At 44.2% G+C, this 22697-nt stretch overlaps 1 protein-coding gene and 1 pseudogene across 2 annotated transcripts in view; one reads left to right on the top strand and one right to left on the bottom strand.

The window, feature by feature from the left end:
• SLC2A3 (solute carrier family 2 member 3) overlaps positions 1-13175 on the top strand; it is an 89446-nt gene extending 76271 nt beyond the window's left edge. The window contains exons 2-10 of one of the 2 annotated variants that reach the window (XM_035028291.1): positions 197-289; positions 832-992; positions 3642-3882; positions 4368-4530; positions 4848-5035; positions 7984-8088; positions 8461-8562; positions 9022-9225; positions 10698-13175. In XM_035028291.1, coding sequence (XP_034884182.1) covers positions 197-289; positions 832-992; positions 3642-3882; positions 4368-4530; positions 4848-5035; positions 7984-8088; positions 8461-8562; positions 9022-9225; positions 10698-10913 — 1473 coding nt within the window. In that variant the 3' untranslated portion in view covers positions 10914-13175. The remainder of the gene's footprint in view (positions 1-196; positions 290-831; positions 993-3641; positions 3883-4367; positions 4531-4847; positions 5036-7983; positions 8089-8460; positions 8563-9021; positions 9226-10697) is intronic. The other variant, XM_035028292.1, reaches the window with a different exon arrangement.
• Positions 13176-14131: 956 nt separating this feature from the next.
• Positions 14132-22697, bottom strand: part of LOC118025445 — a 13918-nt pseudogene continuing 5352 nt past the window's right edge.

Raw genomic sequence — 22697 nt, 5'->3', positions numbered from 1 at the left:
TATCTCCGGAGAAGTTCTTCAGTATAACTTGTTCTTTTGTGTTCCCCCATTCGTTACCTAAATTTCGTTAAGTTTTTGTTCTTTTCATACCACTCATAGGCCGAGTGCTCCTAATATCTCTCCTTCATTAATAAGAGACAATCATCAGTCGAGAGCTTTAAGGACTGTTTCTTCCCTTCTCCCCCCTCAACCCCAGGTCACAGCGCCTCTGATCTTTGCCATCTCCATTGCTACAATAGGCTCTTTCCAGTTTGGCTACAACACCGGAGTCATCAATGCTCCTGAGATGGTGAGTGCCAGGTGACCAGAGTTAGAATTTGGAATAGGGAAATTATTCCTTTAAGTAGGGTTTCAAGAACGAAGAATTTCAGACAAACTTGGTATCTAGCTTGGTGAAGGCTGAAGAGGCAGAATAACATTGGTGGGGAAGTCTAACTGAATCATAAAAGCAAAAAGCTCAGTTGCGCCCCATACCCTTGACTGGACTGTATCCATTCTTCCCCTCACGCTATTGTGATACACTTCCTTTATTATGCCTCAGGGGTTAGTTACAAGGAGGGTGGGAGGGTCTTAGGGGAGGACTGGGGTAGGCACTGAACATCAGTGCCAACTACCTACTGGGATTTTCAGGACAAATCAAAATTGTTCTTTTCAGAGCTACCATGAACCTCCAATAGGTTCTCTATCTCTTCCATCCCCACCCATTCATTTACTTGATTCTCTACCAGTAATTGTAATGCTGTTTTCTTAGGGAGGGGAAGATCCCCGATATTTGCCCCTTCTCATTCAGCTGTAACAATCTGTCTGCCCACCAATCATTTTAATTGGCAGATCATAAAGGACTTTCTCAATTATACCCTGGAGGAGAGGTTGGAAGACCCTCCCAGTGAGGTGTTACTCACTTCGCTCTGGTCCTTGTCTGTGGCTATCTTCTCTGTTGGTGGTATGATCGGCTCCTTCTCCGTTGGACTCTTTGTCAACCGCTTTGGCAGGTATTGACCAGAAACTGGGCAAGGACGGGGGCTATACTGGTTGCACTGAGAACAGGTATTGAGAATTAGGATGGGGAGGTGATGATGCATTTGAATGAGAGCATCCCAAATTCCTGCAGAGGCAAATTTAGGCCAACTGGTACTGAATAGGGCTGCTTGGAGCTCGGCTGCCCATCAAGAGATTAGCCTTTGAGTCCAGCTGAAGCTAATTCGGTACTCTGTAAAAGTGCACCATGGAATTTCCCAGAAACCTACTTGATTTACAAGGTCAGAAGTTGTTTGCTTTTCTTGAAAAATTTGGGATTTCATGCTTGTGTTTACAAAGCAGGATTGGGAGGAAACATTTTATAATCCTTGGCCTGTGGCAAATGTGGATAATGGCCAAATAACTGACATTTTTGTCCCCCAAAAGAAAATTGAATCTTCTTATTCTTGCTGACTTAATAAAATGTCTTAGCAGAATACTCTCAGTAATGCCTGGTGAAGAAACCATTTCATTTGCTAATTTAGACGTTCTGGAAACACAAATGAAATTCAACTTCTAAATTTAAAAGCAACCCATGTTATTTGATAATGTTTGGTGTTTGTTGTGTTTGCATTTTTTTTTCTTAAGGATTTTATTTATTTATTTGAGAGAGAGAATGAGATAGAGAGAGAGAGCATGAGAGGGGGGAGGGTCAGAGGGAGAAGCAGACCCCCTGCCGAGCAGGGAGCCCGACGCGGGACTCGATCCCGGGACTCCATCCCGGGACTCCAGGATCATGACCTGAGCCGAAGGCAGTCGCTTAACCAACTGAGCCACCCAGGCGCCCTGAGTAACATGTTCTTTTTTTTTTTTTTTTTTAAGAATTTATTTATTTATTTGAGACAGAGAGAATGAGATACAGAGAGCATGAGAGGGAGAAGCAGACTCCCCGCCGAGCAGGGAGCCCGACGCGGGACTCGATCCCGGGACTCCAGGATCACGACCTGAGCCGAAGGCAGTGGCTTAACCGACTGAGCCACCCGGGCGCCCTGTTGTGTTTGCGTTTTTGAAGCCACCTTGTGTCTACTAAAGTCATTGAAATTTTAATGTGGCCCTCCCATAATTCAGTGACTTTCTTCCTATCGTTATTTTATTAGCAAAAGAACCTGATAGAGGAAGTAGGGAGACCGGGAAAGGAATGCAGAGAAAGGTAAAAGTGAGAATGAAGGGTGAAATTTTTCTCTTAACAGCAGGTTCTCTCCTTTGGCTGCGCATTTAGGATCTCCCAGGGAGCTTTTAAAAGCACCAGCGTTTCACAAATAATACATTATATGTTAAAAAAGAAGATAGGGCGCCTGGGTGGCTCAGTTGGTTAGGCGGCTGCCTTCGGCTCAGGTCATGATCCTGGAGTCCCTGGATCGAGTCCCGCATCGGGCTCCCTGCTCGGCAGGGAGTGTGCTTCTCCCTCTGACCCTCCCCCCTCTCATGTGCTCTCTCTCTCTCATTCTCTCTGTCTCAAAAAAAAAAAAAAATCTTTAAAAAAAAAGAAGAAGATAAAAGGAGGGGAAGAATAAAGGGGGGGAATAGGAAGGGGAGATGAACCATGAGAGATGATGGACTCTTGAGAAACTGAGGGTTCTAGAGGGGGAGGGAGGTGGGAGGATGGGTTAGCCTGGGGATGGGTATTAAAGAGGGCACGTTCTGCATGGAGCACTGGGTGTTATATGCAAATAATGAATCATGGAATACCACATCAAAAACTAATGATATAATGTACGGTGATTAACATAACATAATTAAAAAAAAAAAAACTACCAGCGTTTCAGAACTCCCCGGGTAATTCCAGCAGGCCACCCAAGGGCAGAGTCCCAGAAGTATCTTCCAAACATCTGCAGTAATTTTTCACTGTTAATCTCTTACTTCCGTCTTCCTCTAGTTGTTTCCGTGGCTTTGCCTCCCACGTTTAACACATAGATGCGGTAATTTATTATTTTATACTGGCTATCAATACTTACTGTAAATGGCCTTCACCACAGGCTAGCTGAGAGCCGGAGAGCTGAAGCTGTCTACCTTTTTGGGCGTAGAAAACTTTTGTCTGAAATCTGTTCTCATTAGTATGTTGGTGCCATCTAAGCAACTATATTACAACAAAATGCAGTAAGAAGCATAAAAATTTCAGCACGGGTCCAGAAATTTCTCTTGAGTGTGTTCGTGGACCAGCTGTATGAGAATTGCCCAGGGCGGTGGTTCTCGGACCTTAGCTAGAATCAGATCACCTGGACGGCTTTTGGGAACAGATTGCTGGGCTCCATCCCAAAGTCAAACCTAATGATTTAGTAAATTGGGGTGGGGTGGGACAGTTTTAATTTCTTGCCGATTTCTAGCTGATGCTGTTAGTTTGTGGACAACTTTGAGAACCACTGGCCTTTGTGCTTGCTACAATCCTGGCTACCGCTGGGAATTAAAAGAATCTTAAACAAGTTCTCTAGGTGAGTTTTATGCCTACAGAGGTGTGAGAACCATTGATCTTACCCCAACTAGAAATGTTCTGATAACAGAAAGAGGAAAACTTAAAACCGGAAGAGTAGATAATATGAGCCTGGAGAAGGGTAGAGAGATAAGGAAAGAGAGAAGTCCCGGCCTGGCCTATTTTGCTAACTTCTCTTGTCTTTTAACCTTTTCAGGCGCAATTCAATGCTCATTGTCAACCTCTTGGCTGTCGCTGGTGGCTGCCTTATGGGGTTCTGCAAAATAGCCGAGTCAGTTGAAATGCTGATCCTGGGCCGGTTGGTTATTGGCCTCTTCTGCGGCCTCTGCACAGGTTTTGTGCCCATGTACATTGGAGAGGTCTCTCCCACTGACCTACGGGGGGCCTTTGGCACTCTCAACCAGCTGGGCATCGTCATCGGGATCCTGGTGGCTCAGGTACTCTAGAACTCATACTTAATGCTTGTTAGTTTCTTGGCTCATTAAATAAGTTAACAACATAGATAAAGCTCTCAGGAATATCTGACGTATGTTCAACTATATGTAAGTTTCAGGTATTATTATTACTATAGCGCACAGGTGGCTAAAGAAGCAGGCAGGGTAGAGAAAGGAGAAGAAACAGAATTTATCTTTTCCTGTGGTAAAAGAGTGGATGATTTTCTGAAATTTTTTTCTGATTTATTTTTGCAAGAGAGAGAGCGTGCGCATAAGGGGAGGAGGGCTGGGGCGGAGGGAGAAGCAGACTCCCTGCTGAGCAGAGAGCCCAGTGTGGACTGGATCCTAGGACCCTGGGATCATAACCTGAGCCAACGGCAGATGCATAACCGACTGAGCCACCCAGGCACCCTGAATTTTTTTTTAACTGACTTGTGGCTTATATAAAGTATGGGCTTTATAAAGTATCATCTTTATCTGGTTTCTAGATCTTTGGTTTGAAAGTCATCATGGGGACTGAAGAGCTTTGGCCCCTGCTTTTGGGCTTCACCATCATTCCAGCTGTCCTGCAAAGTGCAGCCCTTCCGTTTTGCCCCGAGAGTCCTAGATTTTTGCTCATCAACAGAAAGGAGGAGGAAAATGCTAGGGAGAGTGAGTATCCTTCACACCTTCGCTGTAGGAATTTTGGGGTTGTGGCTTGTTTCAGGATGAGGGCTTTGGATCTGTGTTTTGTCCGTTCCTTTTCTGGCCCCTCTGGACCCAAGCTGGAGATTTTCCTGATTGCTCTGGAGTCAGAAACTTTCCACCCCTAAAGAGTGGAGTGAGAAGCAGGTTAAGGCACAGATGCTAATTGATGAGCCATATCCAGGGCTCATCTGCGTGTGGCTTCTTCCCAGCTGTGTTATAGGGAAAATGAAGTTGGGACAGCTCCTTATCTTTATCCTTTGTTTGTCTGTCTGTTTGACCAGTCCTCCAGCGATTGTGGGGCACCCAGGACGTGACTCAGGACATCCAGGAGATGAAAGATGAGAGCACGAGGATGGCACAAGAGAAGCAAGCCACGGTAGTGGAGCTCTTCAGATCACGCAGCTACCAGCAGCCCATTATGATTTCCATCATGCTCCAGCTGTCCCAGCAGCTGTCTGGAATCAATGCTGTGAGTAGCTACTCTGTGTCCCAGGGGGTCCCGCACACACTTCACACACCTCCCCGAGGGTCTGAGTGAGGACGCCTGCTCACCTCCTTAAACCTGCAGAGTCCCCATGATGCTTGCCACGCAGCAGCCACTCCAGAAATACTGATTATCCAGGTTTTGACTTGGTTTTGTATTTTAAGTTTATTTACATAATCTCTACACTGCAATCTGGGGCTTGGACTCACAACCCCGAGATCAAAAGTCGCATGCTCTTCCTACTGAGCCAGGCGGGTACGCCTGTTTTTATTTCTTTAAAATTTTATCTGCAGTACGTGTTTCCCATGTGGGAAAATAAGAAAATAAATAATAAAACGAAAAATTCATCACCTTTTGTCTTGGAACTTAGGGTTAACATTGTCCTCTTTCAAACTTCTTTCAGTATGTAGGACATGACATATTTATCTACTTTTCATTAATCCTCTTTCTGACCACTCATTTTTTATTTCCAGTTGTCTTTTACAAATCTGATCAGTGTTATCTGATGTCATCAGTGATAAGGCAGGCCATACAACTAAAGTAGATCCAAGAATTTACATGCTGTGGCTTTTTTCCAGGACTTCACAGTCTAAAAAATATCATTGTAAAGCCCTGGGGAATAAGTAGGAAATGAATTCAAAAGGTCTGGGGGATACACTGGGAACTTCAGATAGACCGGGCCTTACTATTCTGTCTGTGTAGTTACAACCAGAATAGTGACTCTGATAGTTGAAAGTGGGGAGCAAAATGGAAGGTGACATTTGGCAGGTAGCTTGAATTCTATTATCTAAGGCAGATACTACCTTCCAGCTTTTGGATCCTAGTGGTAGTAAGAGAGGATATTTCTATACCTTCTGTCCATTTGAAGATAAAATTTTTGGATGTGAAGCACTCTTGTTCCGATTCATGCCCAGAGGGTCTCTCCTCAGTCTTGATCAATATGATTAGATCATTCTGTAGCAAAGCATTTGCCAAACACACTTACTTGATGCTCAAAATAGTAAGTTGGTCCTTGGCCATTTCTCTCTAACACACAAGAAGGTTATTTGTATTTGAAAATAGCAGTGCTTTTCATAAAGGGTTAGAGGCTGTGATATCAGAAATTGGGAGGAAAAATAACCGCTGAGATGATTTTGATGGATCCCAGTTTCAAATTTTGTCATTTTAAAAATCACTGTGGGGGACGCCTGGGTGGCTCAGTCTGTTAAGCGGCTGCCTTCGGCTCAGGTCATGATCCCAGAGTCCTGGGATCGAGCCCCACATTGGACTTCTGCTCAGCAGGGAGTCTGCTTCTCCCTCTCCCTCTGCCCCCCCCTTGTGTGCTCTCTCTCTGACAAATAAATAAAGTAAAATAAAAATTTATAAAAAATTAAAATTAAAAAAAAAATCACTGGGGTGCCTAGCTGACTTAGTCAATAGAGCATGTGACTCTTGATCTTGAGGTTGTGAGTTCAATCCCCACATTGGGTGTAGGGATTACTTAAAAATAAAAAATCTTATTTATTCATTTGAGACAGAACATGAGCGGGGGTGGGGGCAGAAGGAGAGGGAGAAGCAGACTCCTCATTAAACAGGGAGCCCAATGTGGGGCTCTATCCCAGGACCCCGGGATCATGACCTGAGCCAAAGGCAGATGCTTAACCAACTGAGCAGCACAGGCACCCCAAAAATAATCTTTAAAAAAAAAAAGTACAGGGCGCCTGGGTGGCTCAGTTGGTTAAGCGACTGCCTTCGGCTCAGGTCATAATCCCAGTGTCCTGGGATCGAGTCCCACATCGGGCTCCCGGCTCAGCAGGAAGCCTGCTTCTCCCTCTCCCACTCCCCCTGCTTGTGTTCCTGCTCTCGCTGTCTCTGTCTCTGTCAAATAAATAAGTAAAATCTTAAAAAAAAAAAAAAAAATTTACAATAAAAAAAAATTTTTTTTTAAATAAAAAAAAAAAAGTACAGCCTTATTAGTCCTATTTTAGAAAACACAAATATACATCGTTTCTGTCTGAGGTTGTAGGTATTTGGAGAGCTGTTTCTTGAGAACGTAACCCAGAGTAGACACGTATATTCATCAAAAAGTCTGATGAATACAACTCTAGAGGCAAACACTCTGGATGAAATAATAAACTCTTGACCCAAACCTGATCTAGGTTGGGTCATGATGATCTAGATCCTGTTCTCTTGTTACCTTGAGGTCTGAGTTCAGTATTTTGACATCTCTTTAACTGTGGTAGCTGTAGCAACCCTACATTTCAGCATGCTGACCAGCAAATAATAAAAAATAGTATAAACAGTAGCTTACTTAATAGTACATATTAAATTAAAATGATAGCCAGTGTCATTTCCTGAAACACTTGGAAAGGACCGAGGGCTAGGGATTCCAGCCCAAGTTCTGTTTCTAATAACGAGAGCAAGCTGAGGTTACTCCTCAGTTGGCTTCACTGTCAAATTAGGATATCAGTGTGTGCCTATCACTGTTTTAAGGGTTAGAGGAATTGTCCATTGAAGAAGCTTAATTGAGGAACCTACTACTGGCTGGCTTTGTTGGAAGATCATGTGACTCTTGATCTTGGGGTCTTGAGTTCCAGCCCCATGTTGGGTGTAGAGATTACTTAAAAAAAAAAACCACCACCAAACTTTAAAACAAACCAAAAAAGCTTAATCATTATATCTAAGTTAATAGAATAAATATAAGGAGGAGACTTCAATGAACAGGAGGAATAAACATTGAAGGAGAAATGGAAACAAGTAGCTAGAATTGAGAACTAAGAAAGAGATAAGATAGAGAAGATGATTTCTTTGCAGAAAAGACACTGATTGAACCAAAAAACCCCGAAAGGACTCCTTAACCTCCTGGGACTTTGAGTGTATTTTTCTGAGGGTTCTCTTTAACTGCGGTGCATAGCTGCTGTTTCAGAATTGCAACATCTTTTGTTTCCTATTAGGTGTTCTATTATTCAACAGGAATCTTCAAAGATGCAGGTGTTCAGGAGCCAATCTATGCCACCATCGGCGCGGGTGTTGTTAATACCATCTTCACTGTTGTCTCTGTAAGTTGGATGGTGTGATAGTTTGGGGGCAGGGGGAGGGGCATTCTTCCTACACATGTTCAAAGATCAGTTTTGTGTCCTTCCATCTCCCCCCCTACCATCATTTAAACCTTTGTGGTTGTTTCGTTCTTCTTTGGGGAAGAAGAGCTATTGAATGATGGGTATAAGTAGTCTTCACTCTCTCCAAGCAAATACGAAGTGGGTGAGAAAGAGGGAGGTATAAAAGATTTGTAGGATGCTTGAAACTCAACTAAAAGGGGATGTGTGACTATACCAAGTATCCTGCTATTGGTAAGGCAGATTCAGGTAGTTCATACAGTGTTTTCATGAAAGGGAAAGCAGAAATTTTATGTTATATTATTCTTCTTTTAGCTGTTTCTGGTGGAAAGGGTAGGGAGGAGGACTCTACATATGACTGGCCTTGGAGGGATGGCTGTTTGTTCCATCTTTATGACCATCTCATTGTTACTAAAGGTGAGTGCTCTTTAAGTGAAGGAAAGAGGGGAAGGAGAGAGAAGAGGTTACAGGTGACTCTGACATGGGTGGGAAAGGTGAGATGGAGATCCATAAAGTCACATGCCCAGAGTTTTAAGAAAAGTGAATCCTCAGAGATAAGTAATTAAACTGATGTAATTCTTACATCTATATAACATACAGCTTGTAAAATACCTTATGTAATTTAATTCTTCAAGTAATCTTGAGGTAATTATTCCCATTTTACGGGTGATGAAATGATCTTAGTGCAAAATGACACGTGTGAGCACAAGGCTAGAATTCAAAAACCCAGGGCTTTTGACTCTTAAGTCAAAGAACTCCATTGTACCCCAGACAGGGAGCTTTTCATTATCAGTCAGTCCTCATAGCTGGGAGGCTAGATCTATCCAGGTCGAGATGTCTTGACTACTAACTTTCCTTTGTTCCTTCCTAATTTAGGATGACTATAAGTGGATGAGCTTTGTTTGTATCGGGGCTGTCTTGGTCTTTGTGGCCTTCTTTGAAATTGGCCCAGGCCCCATTCCCTGGTTTATTGTGGCCGAACTCTTCAGCCAAGGACCCCGCCCAGCTGCAATGGCAGTAGCTGGTTGTTCCAACTGGACCTCCAACTTCCTGGTTGGGCTCCTCTTCCCTTCAGCTGCAGTAAGTAAATTCAAACAAAACTCAACCGAGCCCATCTCGAAACCAGCTCACTTAAGCCGACAGGTTTAAAATTTGGTAACTAACACCACAGAGGATTAGATATCAAGTGGGGTTTGTTTTTGTGGGTTTTTTTTTTTTTAAGATTTTACTTATTTTAGAGAGATTGAATGTGGGAGGGGGAGGAGCAGAGGAAGAGGGAGAGAGGGAATCTCAAGCAGACATTGCACTAAGCATGGAATCTGACCCAGGGCTTGATCTCCTGAGCCGAAACCAAGAGTTGGATGCTCAACCAACTAAGCCACTCAGGCGCCCCAGATATCAAGTGTTTTAAACCAGATTTTTTTTCTCATTTTCAATGGCATATAGAAAAAGAAGGAATGGTAGCAAAAAAAAGATTGAAGCAGGAGGGCAAAACTGGCAACTTTTATTTTTTTAAAGTAAACTCTACCCCCAACATGGGGCTCAAACTCAAGACCTGGAGGAGATCAGGAGTCACATGTTCTACTGACTGAGGCAGCCAGGTACCCCACAACTGGGAACTTTTAAAAGACCACTGGTCTGAGGTGATTACAGGCATAGTTTTGCCTAGATACAATGATCGAGATGAATCCCAAAGGATTCCAGACCAACATATAAAATCCACAATTTGAATTAGTGACTTCATGACCTTAAAGGCTCACGAATAATTATAGGATGTTAATGAATGAGTGAGGTGTAGGTCCTATTATAAAATGACCTGGAGCTGGTTCCTTAAATAAAGGTACTTGCAGTGAACTTCTAGAATGCATTTCCTATTTCTATGAGTCTTTCAGAAACCTGGATTTTAAAAATAATCATCAAAAGTCCTAGGGGCGCCCGGGTGGCTCAGTCGGTTAAGCGTCTGCCTTCAGCTCAAGTCTTGATCCCAGGGTCCTGGGATCAAGCCCCACGTGTGGCTCCTTGTTCAGCGGGGAGCCTGCTTCTCCCCCTGCTTGTGCTCTATCTCTGACAAATAAATAAAATAAAGGGAAAAAAAAAGTCCTAAAATACTCAATAGGTATTTGGAAGCAGGGATCTTTAATGAATAGGGAAAGGAATGACGCAGAATTGCAGGGAAATATAGTAAGTGAGCAATGGCATCATAAACATCCGAGGAAGAGGCGCCTGGGTGCTCAGTCGTTAGGTGTCTGCTTTCGGCTCAGGTCATGTCATGATCCAGGGTCCCGGGATCGAGCCCTACATCGGGCTCCCTGCTCCACAGGAGGCCTGTTTCTCCCTCTCCCGCTCCCCCTGCTTGTGTTCCCTCTCTCACTGTGTCTCTGTCAAATAAATAAATAAAATCTTTTAAAAAAAAATACCGAGGAAGACTACATGTTCTTGTTAAATGTGGAAGGGTTGTGTCCCGAAGCCTCCTAGAAATGGATGGGAAGGGAAGGGGTTTGGCAATGACCGGAATTTACACTGACACTCCTTTTTCTGTATCTTTTCACTAGTTCTATTTAGGAGCCTATGTTTTTATCATCTTCACCGGCTTCCTCATTGTCTTCTTGGTCTTCACCTTCTTCAAAGTCCCTGAGACTCGTGGCAGGACTTTTGAGGAAATCACACAAGCCTTCGAAGCACAGGCTCGGGAGGGTAACAGAGCTGAGAAAGGCCCCATCGTGGAGATGAACAGCATCCAGCCCGTGAAGGAAACCGCCACCGTCTAAGCCATGCCTCCTTCCCGCCTCCCTCCCAACACGGAAAAGCAGCCTCTCCCCAGATGAGGGAGAGACCTCATCAGCTTATAACCCAGGACTGTTTCTGAATGCTGCTACTTGATTCCTTTCTCTTCCCACACACTCCATGAGCACTCAGAGGAACCCAGTGCAGGAGTTAGTTGTATCTTCAATGGCTTTCGAAACATTTCATTTCTTGGACATTCTCTTCTGTTTAGGAGAGACCAAGCCAACCTACCTTCATTTCAGGAGGAATTGGCCACTTGCCATCTGACAGCATTGTCGTCTCTTCCTCCCTTGGGTTCTAATAGGGCCTCATCAGGGCCAATAGGGGAGGGGAGTAAGAGTGAGGTGCAGTTTCCCCGACCCCAGACTTACCAGGAAGCAGATCTATATGAGTGTGGACGGCAGAGAGGGATTAAATAAGACCACCTTCCTCGCTTCCATACAGCTCTGCAGAGCAAATTAACTTGAGTTTTATTTATTTTATCTTCTGGTTTTATTGCATAAATATTTATTTTTTTAAGCGTAAAATAATTTTACCAAATGAAAACAGAAGGAAATTGAGGATAGAGGGAGGCGCTTGAAGAGAGGTTCTAGGGTAGAAGATTTGATACTGGAGAGGTCGAGGTGCAATAAGGGGAAGTTTCAGGGAGAAGTATAACGTGTTCTCAGAGGGTACGTGATGGGGTGTGTGAAGTTTGCACGTTGCCTCTTAACCTTCAGGTGGAAACTCTCAAGTTTAATTTCTCAGAAAAGTGATGTGCCTGTATTAAGAAGCTACTGGTTACTTTTAGAACTTTTTTCTTTGTTTAACATTATATGTAGTGTTACTTGAAATCTAGGGTTATTAGGATGGGCATTATAGCTAATGGTGGTTGATGGGTTCTAATTTTGGCTGGAGTCCAGAGAAGGGAAGGTTATTTCTAGATATTCTTTCTCCCCTCACTGGACAAAACAACTTCTTCCCCTTATGGTGGACTCATTGTGAGGGGTGGGGGTTAAAGTATTCCTAATACCTGCCTGGTGGGAGAACCTTCCAAATGAGCAAGCCAAAACAGTGGTTCTTGGTAGAGGTTCTGTATTTCTCCATTTGTTCTTTAGGAGATTTTAGTTGTTGATATTTTAAGCCATAGCTTTAAAAGAATTCAGAGAAGAATGTTCATAAACTAACTTGGAATTTGTAACCTCAGCTCTGGGAGAGGATTTTTCCTGAACGATTATCTAGTTGAAGTATGTTGTTGCTAAGGGTCATCGCATGCTTGTTCTGTTACCATATTTGCATAGTGTGACGTCAAGTGCCCTTAGGGGACCATACGTTTGGGATAATGAGTAAATGTGCAGTGTAGCCCACACTTGAGAGAGTATGAATGTATGTGCACTGTCACTTTGCTCTGGGTGGAAGTAGATGACTGGTAACTTGTGTCCTTTATGTACCTACAGCCCCTTTTTGAATAGAATGTGTTCCAACTCATCTCTATGTATATAAATAACACTGTATCCGCTGGGTGGAATTTGCATCTACGGTTTTATTCCAGACTTCAGAGTTCAGACGCATCTGGCTACCTTTCCTTGTTGGACAGTTGGGGGGAGAACTCCTTAAATCTTGAGATTGATGGTGAGGGTGGAGGACTCTGCCTCCCTCTAGACCCAGACAATGGCAGTATGAAAGGAAAATGTGAGATCAGAACATGTGGCCTCTTGGAGGGGAGTCGTAGGGGAGAAGGAGCCTTTCTTTTAAGGGGTAAGAAACAAACTGAAGACTTCTAATTCTGGAGCATTTGAGAGAGCCAGATGAGGTGGAGGGATGTACACTTGCCCCAGGTCTTGGACACCCGTACAATCATCTAGTTTCCCAGTATTTTTATAAATGGAGATTGGGCCCCATGACACCTACTCTGTCTTCCTTCTTCCATATGTTGCTTGATCACCCTTTCCTTGGTGCTTACATACTTCAGACCCTTTAGCCAAACCCTTGCCTATGACAGTATTTTAGTCACCAGTTCTCACTGTTCCCCCTGGTCACTGAGCGTTTTGGGGAAAAAAACAGCTTATATGAAATGGGGCTTGGTTCAACAGGTGACTTTAACTGCACCTCGACTTCTGGCTCCTCAAAACCAGTGGGTTGGCAGTAATGCTGTGTGGAAGTTTTCCCATTTCTCAGTGACCAGATTGTGAATATTTCCAAATGGATTTTCTATTAATGTTACTGTGGTTCTTTGTTTTGAAATAAAATTCTGAATGTACATATGACATCATGGGCTTGCTGTTTTTGGTTTGGGGTTTTTGGTTTTTTTTTTTTTTGTCCTTCCTGTAACAACAAAATCAGCTTTTAAATCCTGGTTTGGCCACTCTGTACCTGTTACCTGGAGTAAGCTTCCTAAGAGTCTAATGCATACAAAAACAGTGGTACTTGTTCATGATGCAGATGAGATGAACAGCCTTAGTGTGTTGCTTTCTTTCCCCAGTGAGAATTCTTTTCTCTTCCTTTCCCCTCTGGTCTTTGCTCTCTGAAATTCATCCTGTGCTGATGTCAGGATATCCATATTACATGTATTTAAGATTTTATTTTTGAGTAATCTCTACACCCAATGTAGGGCTGGAACCTACAACCCCAAGATCGAGTTGCACGTCCCTCCAACTGAGCCAGCTAGGTGCCCCCATAATACATTTATATCACCATCCTACTTAAGATCCTTCAGTAGCTGGGTGCCTGGGTAGCTCAGATGGTTGAGCATCTGCCTTTGGCTCAGGTCATGATCCCAGCATCCTGGGATAGAGTCCCACATCGGGCTCCCTGCTCCTTGGGAGCCTGCTTCTCCCTCTGCCTCTCTCTCTCTGTCTCTAATGAATAAATAAATAAAATCTTTAAAAAAAAAAAAAAAAAGATCCTTCAGTAGCTTCCAGTCAACTACAGAAAATAAAACTTAAGCCCCCTACCGATCACACAAACACCCCACCCCAGGACAAGGTCCCTGTTATCTTTTTAGTTTATCATTTCTTAGCTCCCATATAGACAAGAAAACACCCACACCCACTTCATCACTTGTTAACACCTTCATGCCTTCATTTATGGACTTTACATTTATGGACTTCTTTTATTCCCTCCCCTACGTTTCCCTATCCCTACTAAAGCTATTTGAATGGCTACTTTTTTTTTTTTTTTTTGGTTGTCAAATGATCTTTTATTGAAACATTTTCCTTTGTAGTTAACTAGTGGGGCATTCCACCGCACCACCGTTGATGTCATCTATGATGTCATGAGGGTGGCGGCCATCAATATTGCAGCCCACAGACTGGGCAGGCCCCAGGATTTCTTTAATGGTTCCAGAGAGTTCTCTGGCTAAAGATCGGTGTCGCATCTGTCGGGCAATATTGACAATCTCATCAAAAGTGATATTTCCATTATGCTTAATGTTTTCTGCTTCTTTCTGTCTCGTGGTTCCTTGAGGGCTTTGATCATCAGGGCAGAGGCAGAAGGTACCACTTCTATCTGGGCCTGTCTGTTCTGAATGGTCAGTTTCACTGTAATCCTTAGACCCTTTCCAATCACCAGTTGCCATGGCGACGTCATCACCAACCTTTTTTGGAGACAGACCCAGGGGGCCGATCTTCGGGGCCAGGGCAGTCATGGCACCGACTTCGCCACCGGTGCACCTCAGGTACACGACTTTGATCTCGTTAGGGTCGAACTTAGGTGGCGTGGCGGAGGCGGCTGATGTCGGATGAACCTGGATTCGGGATGACCGAAGAAAGTTGCACCTTTTCCTCCCCGAGCTGAAAGCCAAAAGCGGCTACTTTTTATTTCTATTTAGCCCAGGCATGAGCTCCATAAAGCCTTCCTTACGGGCAAACAATCTTCACACTGGTACTCTTATGTTAGGAATGACAATGAAACCCTGAACGTCCTGAAAGAGCTTGGTGACTGCACCATATTCTCCACAATTCTGGGGATATTAGATCCCTTTTTCCATCTTTGCTTTCTTTTAATCCATTCTCCAATAACCAGAGTAGTCAAAAAGATCATGTCACTCCCCTGCTTAAAGCCTCCCGATTACATCTTGTCACACTTAAAATAGCATCCAGACTCCTTTACTGTGGCCTGTAAATTCGGTGACCATACATCCCAGCTGACATCCTATTACCCTGGTGTAACTTAGAGTACACTGCTTTCATTCATTATCAAAACCCCTCTAAAAATATCTTCTGGTTACTTTACCTAAAAGGTTTGCATCTTCAACTTCATCTTTCATTACTCTTTGCTCACAGAAGTCTAGCCCCAATGGGCCTTCTGTTTCTCAAATATATCAAGTTCATTATCAATAGGTTCTTTGCACTTGTCCCCTTGTGTTTAGAATATTCTGCCTCAAAATTTTGTATGGCTCAGTCTATCTTGTGAGTTAGGTCTTAAGTTAACAACCTCTGTAGAATATAAGCTCAAAAGCAAGTACCTTGGGGGCGCCTGGGTGGCTCAGTTGGTTAAGCGACTGCCTTTGGCTCAGGTCATGATCCTGGAGTCCCAGGATTGAGTCCCGCATCGGGCTCCCTGCACGGCGGGAAATCTGCTTCTCCCTCTGACCCTCCCCCTCTCATGCTCTCTCTCTCTCTCTCTCATTCTTGCTCTCAAATAAATAAATCTTAAAAAAAAAAAAAAAAGCAAGTACCTTGTCTGTCTCACTCCTGCCTCGAACACTGCTGGACATACAATTGATGTCTGTCCTGGTTCCTATCAGAAGACAGAAACTACACAATGGTTTAAACAGAGAAAGTGAAACATAAAGAATGTCAAGCTGGGGTGCTGGCTGGCTCAGTCAGAAGAGCTTGTGACTCTTGATCTTGGGGTTGTGAGTTTGAGCCCCACATTGGATGTAGAGATTACTTTAAAAAAAAAAAAAAAGATCAAGCTATAATAAGAGTAAGTAAAAAATAATAGGAGGGGCACCTGGCTGACCCAGTCAGTGGAACAAGCGATTCTTGATCTTGGGGTTATGGTTTCGAGCCCTACATTGGGCATGGAGCCTACTTTAAAAAAAATTGTGTTTAATTTTTAAAAAAAGGAAAATAAATAATAGATAGGAGAACTCAATATGGTATCCTAGAGCTGAGGGAGATTATCCAAGGAGAGACACACTTGGAAGAGAGGCCATCTCCCCAAAGATGAGGCTCAGTTCTTTTTCTTCTCTTTTTTTTTTTTTTAAGATTTTATTTATTTGAGGGCGCCTGGGTGGCTCAGTTGGTTAAGTGACTGCCTTCGGCTCAGGTCATGATCCCGGAGTCCCGGGATCGAGTCCCACATCGGGCTCCCTGCTCGGCAGGGAGTCTGCTTCTCCCTCTAACCCTACCCCCTCTTGTGCTCTCTCTCTCACTCTCTCTCTCTCAAATAAATAAATAAAATCTTAAAAAAAAAGATTTTATTTATTTGAGAGGGAGAGAGAGTGAGAGAGAGTGCAAGCAGCAGAAGGAGAGGGAGAGGCAGGCTCCTCCTGAGCAGGGGGCCCAATGCAGGGCTTAATCCCAGGACCCCAAGATCATGACCCCAGCCGAAGGCAGACGCTTTACCGACTGAGCCACCCAGGTGCCCCTGAGGTTCAGATCTTATTGGAAAAGGCATAGTTGCAGTCTACCGGATAGCAGAGAAATTTGCTGGATTGCACAAGCCAGAGCTGGTGTGGCCTGAGGAGCAGGAGACAAGTGCAGGTGAGCCACAGCTGGTGGCCAGCTATGTGAGTGTACAGAGGCAAGTCGGGGCACCAATATTGGGGGGAGAGGGGCACAGTACTTGGGGCCTTGTGGGAGGTGATTGCCAAACATGGGCTGGGGCTGTGAGGTGACTGATGGAGCATGCATTCTGGGTGCATGACCGGGGCAGGGTGCCACCAGATGCTTTGTCATCTATGGTGTGGCCGTTGGAAACAGCAGGACACGCCCCCTTCTTCCTACAGTATCCTGACAGCACCATCTACTGAGAAAACTTCACTGTGCTTAACACTCTCCAGAAGAAATGATTTAGGGGTGCCTGGGTGGCTCAGATGGTTGGGCGTCTGCCTTCGGCTCGGGTCATGATCCTGGGGTCCTGGGATCGAGCCCCACATCGGGCTCCCTGCTCGGCGGGAAGCCTGCTTCTCCCTCTCCCACTGCTCATGCTCTCTCTCTGTGTCGCAAATGAATAAATAAAATCTTTAAAAAAAAGAAGAAGAAGAAGAAGAAGAAATGATTTAAAGGAATTCCATCCATTACCAAAAGGTACTGAAGGATGAATTTGGAGCCGAGAGGCAAAAAATCAGTAACTGGCACAATAAATGTTAGGTAGGTGGCTGGCTGGCTGAAGTGGTCCCGGGTTGGGAGAATTTACTCTTTCCACACCTCCCAAAGCCTACCTGTGCTTTCGATAAAATTCAAGTTGAAACGTACCACTTTTTTTTTTTTTTTTTTGGAGCGTAAAGTGTTTGTTGCCGAACCTTTGGCCAAGGTTCCAACTGGATGGCTGCAGCTTAAGTTGGGCTAGTGGCCGCCGCCCAGGGCTGGGAAAGGGAGGAGGAGAGAGGTAGAAGGAGTGCCCCTGGGCCTGGAGCCTGGCGCTGCGAGATTCTGAGGACCAGGCCGCAGGTGAGCCCCAGTCCTCCAGCTCTGGCTCTCCGTTCCGGGGCTTCCCTACGCCATCCTATCACCATGGAGAACTCCTTGAGTGTCGACTACCAGAGTGACCCCAACGAATCACCTCGTATCAAGTCTGTGTCCTGGATCCGGGCCCTGGTTGTGGTGGCACAGCTGCGACCACGGTCGCGCCAAGCGCCCACCTTCCTCCTTCGTGTCGCCGCCCCGCTCCCTCCGTGACAGCTGCCCGCAGCGGGCACCGAGCACGCAGGTTTCCGGCCTGAGCCTCTCCAGCCCCAGGCGTGGCCCTACGGACGCTCCGCCCACTTCCTCCGCCCTTCCGCCCCGCCCTCCCCTGCGGCGCAGCTGGAGGCCCGCCTGGCGTCGGGGAAACCGCAGACCCGGCGGGAGGCGGGGCTTCGGCCGCGCGTTCACTGCGCAGGCGTGGACGGCCGCAAACCGGTCATCTGCGTTGCGTTTTGTTCAAGATCCTCAAAATGATTTCTGGTTCTAACCAGGTCATAACCCAGAACCGTAAACCTGGTTCTAGTCCAGGTCATAACCCAGCAAACCTTCCAATGCAGGTATTTCTCACCTGTCTTATTATGAAGTGAATTTAACTACCTTTCCTGGATTACTCTCGGCTTAGTGACTCAATTGATAAACCTGAGTCATGTGAGTTACATGAGATATATTTCAGAAATTAAATCCAAATCTCATTTTTTTTTAATGAGGAAATTGAGACCAATGAATGAATTGGCAAAACTGGAGCTGGCATGGTACCTCTGTCTCTTTATACTCAAGAACTGGAATAAAGTAGCCAATAAGGTGTAAGGGTGCCAGTTTCTACATATATTTACCAAAATATTTTATTAAAAGGTGTTTAATCTTTTTTTTTAAAGATTTTATGTATTTATTAAGGAGAGGCAGAGAAAGCACAAACAGGGGGAGTGGCAGGCAGAGGGAGAAGCAGGCTTCCCGCCGAGCAGGGAGCCCGATGTGGGGCTCGATCCCAGGACCCCGGGATCCTGACCTGAGCTGAAGGCAGACGCTTAACCGACTGAGCCACCCAGGCGTCCCAAAGGTGTTTAATTTTTTTTTTTTTAAGATTTTATTTATTTGCGAGAGAGAGAATGAGAGACAGAGAGCATGAGAGGGGGGAGGGTCAGAGGGAGAAGCAGACTCCCTGCCGAGCAGGGAGCCCGATGTGGGACTCGATCCCGGGACTCCAGGATCATGACCTGAGCCGAAGGCAGACGCCCAGCGACTGAGCCACCCAGGCGCCCCTTTAATGCTTTTTTTTTAAAAAAAGATTTTATTTATTTATTTGAGAAAAGAGAGCATGGGCGGGGAGAGAGGCAGAGGTAGAGGGAGAAGCAGGCTCCTGCTGGGGGGTGGGCGGCGGCAGGGCCACGGCTGCTCCATCCCCGGACCCTGAGATCATGACCTGGGCTGAAGGCAGACCCCTGACTCACTTAGCCACTCAGGCACCCCAACAAGTATTTAATCTTTATCAATCTGAAGTGAGAAAGGAATCCTATACTTTTTTTTTTTTTTAAGATTTTATTTATTTATTTGACACAGAGAGAGATAGCTAGAGCAGGAACACAAGCAGGGGGAGTGGGAGAGGGAGAGGCAGGCTTCCTGCCGAGCAGGGAGCCCGATGCGGGACTCGATCCCAGGACCCCAGGATCATGACCTGAGCCGAAGGCAGACGCTTAACGACTGAGCCACCCAGGCGCCCCGGGATCCTATACTTCTAAGTTTACATTGTATTATGACATTGAGCATTTTTTTGCATGTTAGGAGCTCTTTGCATTTCCTTATCTGTGAACCGTTTGTATGTATCAGAGGAAAACTATTTTGAAAAGAACATGTTTTGATGAAGAAACAAGACAAAATAAATAAAAGTAGAGTTTATAAGTAAAATAGTTACCATATGTGGCGCCTGGATAGCTCAGTTGTTAAGGGTCTGCCTTCGGCTTGGGTCATGATCCCAGAGTCCTGGGATCGAGCCCGGTCTGGCTCCCTGCTCTGCGGGAAGCCTGCTTCTCCCTCTCCCGCTCCCTCTGCTTGTGTTCCCTCTCTTGCTGTGTCTCTCTCTGTCAAATAAATAAATAAAGTTTAAAAAAAAAGAAAAGAAAGAAAAGAGTCAGATGCTTAACCCACTGAGCCGCCCAGGCACCCTGTATTCTATTACTTTAGATACCTCATACAAGTAGAATCATACAGTATTTGTCTTTTTGTGCCTGGCTTATGTCACTTAGCATAATGTCCTCACAGTTCATCCATGATGTAGGATATGATAGAATTCCCTTCCTTTTTAAGGCTGAATAATATTCTCTCGGATATATATACCACATTCTGTTTATCTATTGATCCATTGATGGATATTTGGGTTACTTCCACTTACTGGCTTTTGTGAATAGTGCTGCTAATGAACGTGGGTATGCAAAAATCTCTTCAAGAACCTGTTTTCAATTCTTTTGGATATATATCATAACTGGGGTTGCTGGATCATACACTGTTGTATTTTAAAACTTTGGGGGCACCTCCATACTATTTTCCATAGTGGTTATACTATTTTACAAGCCCACAAACAAAATTAAAAACTTTTGTGCTTCAAAGCACATTATCAAGAAAGGGAAAAAACAACCTACAGAATGGGTTTTGCAAATCATAAATCTGGTAAGAGATTCCTATCTGGACTGTTTAAAGAACTTTTATAATGCAATAAAAGTGATAAAAAAATTAAAACTCAAGCAGTCCAATTAAAACACAGGCAAAGACTTCAATAAACATTTCACTAAAGAAGGTATACAAATGGCCAATAAGCACATAAAAAGAAATTCAGCATCATTAATCCTTAGGGAAATACAAATAAAATATCTACCTATTGAATTATGTTGGATATCTGCCTAATAATTCATTAAGGATGTTTCAAATTTATTTAACTTTTTAAAAAGATTTATTTATTTTAGAGAGAGAGAATGTGCCTCTGAGGGTGGGATGGGGTAGGGAGAGGTAGAGGGAGATGGAGAGGGAGAAAAGCAGACACCCTACTGAGTGAAGAGCCCAACCTGGGGTTATATCTCATGACCCTGAGATCATGAACTGAGCCAAAGTCACGAGTCTGATTGAGCCACCCAGGTACCCCTCATTTTTGTTTTATTAAACAGTTTTTTAAGCCAGTTTCTTAAAACATAATTTATATATTATAAAGTTCACCCATTGAAAAGGTACAATTCGGGGCGCCAGGGTGGCTCAGTCGTTGAGCATCTGCCTTCGGCTCAGGTCATGATCCCAGGGTCCTGGGATCGAGCCCCGCATCAGGCTCCCTGCTCCGTGGGAGGCCTGCTTCTCCCTCTCCCACTCCCCCTGCTTGTGTTTCTTCTCTCACCGTCTCTTTCTCTGTCAAATAAATAAATAAAATCTTTAAAAAAAAAAAAAAAAGGATACAATTCAGTGATTTTCACAGATTTGTTCAACCACTACTGAAATCACCTTAGAAAGAAACTTGTACCCCTTAGAAGTCAGTCCCCTTTCGTGTCCCCACCCTCTTTGATATTCCTCCTCTTAGTTCTAGGCAACCACTTATCTACTTTCTTCTTCTCTATAGATTTGCCTATATTTAAAATTTCATATAAATTGAATCATATAATATGTGATCTTTTGAGACTGGCTTCATACAAATTAGAATGTTTTCAAGGTTCATCCATATTATAGCATTTATTTAGTACTCGACTCCTTTTTTATGGCCAAATATTGCCTGGTGTGGACATACCACATTTTGTTTATCCGTTCAGCTGTCTATGGCTATATGGGTTGTTGCCAATTTGGGATTATTGTGAATAATGCTGCTTATGAACATTTGTGAACAAATGTTTTTGTGTGAACGTATGTTTTCATTTTTCTTGGGTAATGTATCTAGGAGAGGACGTGCTGGGTCATATGGTAACTTCTTTTTTTTTTTTAAGATTTTATTTATTTATTTGACAGAGAGAGACACAGTGAGAGAGGGAACACAAGCAGGGGGAGTGGGAGAGGGAGAAGCAGGCTTCCCGCAGAGTGGGGAGCCCGATGCAGGGCTCGATCCCAGGACCCTGGGATCATAACCTGAGCCGAAGGCAGATGCTTAATGACTGAGCCACCCAGGCACCCCATTGGACTCCTTTTATAAGAGCATTAATCTCATTCATGAGGGCTCTGCCCTCAAGACCTTATCATCTCCCAAAGACCCGACAACTAATAACTGTCACATTTGGTGTTAGGATTTTAACATGTAAATATAGGGGGACACAAACACTCACAGTATAGCAGTTAAGATGGTTTTAATTTGACTCAGTTTAAGTCATCTATTTTTTGTTGTTCATGCCTACTAGACTGGCAAAACTTTATATATCTGTAAACACCAACTGTGGGTGAGAATGCAAAAATGGGAACTGTCTTAACTGCTAGGAAGAGTATAAAACTGTACCACCACTTTAGATAGCAGTGGCTTTCTAGGAAAGGTGAATGTGCATAGCCCCAGTTCTTCATCCACCCCACCCCGCCCCCAATTCCATGCTGTCTGCCAAGTGGTTTTGTAGTTTTGTTATGGTCTGAGTGTTTGTGTCCCCCCACCCCAAATTCATATGTTGAACTCCTAACCCCCACAGTGATGGCATCAGGAGCTGTGGCCTTTGGGAAAAGATTCAGTCATGAGGGTGGAGCTCTCCTGAATGGGATTAGTGCCCTTACAGAGGCTCCTCACCTCCAAAGCTTTCTTGCTCCTTCCCTTATTTGAGATTACAGCAAAAAGGTGGCAGTCCATGCACCAGGAAGCTGGCTCTCATCAGATACTGACACTGCTGGTGGCTTGATCTTGGACCTCCCAGCCTCCAGAACGGTGAGAAATAAAGTCCTATTGTTTATAAGTCACCTAGTATGGTATTTTTGTTATAGCAACCCAAACAGATTAAGATAAGTTCCTTATACTAACAGAGAGGGGTCTGCTTCCATTTATTTGTTTGTTTGTTTATATTCTCTACACCCAACTTGGGGCCTGAGCTTGAGATCAAGAGTTGCAGGTACTTCCACTGAGCCAGCCAGGCACCCATTTTTTCTTTCTTTCTTTCTTTTTCTTTCTTCCTTCCTTTCTTTCTTTCTTTCTTTCTTTCTTTCTTTCTTTCTTTCTTTCTT

The sequence above is a fragment of the Mirounga leonina genome, unplaced genomic scaffold, assembly GCF_011800145.1.
Source record: "Mirounga leonina isolate KUSES-001 unplaced genomic scaffold, KU_Mleo_1.0 Mir_201, whole genome shotgun sequence".
Lineage (NCBI taxonomy): Eukaryota > Metazoa > Chordata > Mammalia > Carnivora > Phocidae > Mirounga > Mirounga leonina.
The sequence above is the reverse complement of the archived record's forward strand: the minus strand, read 5'-3'. Positions and strand labels throughout refer to the sequence as shown.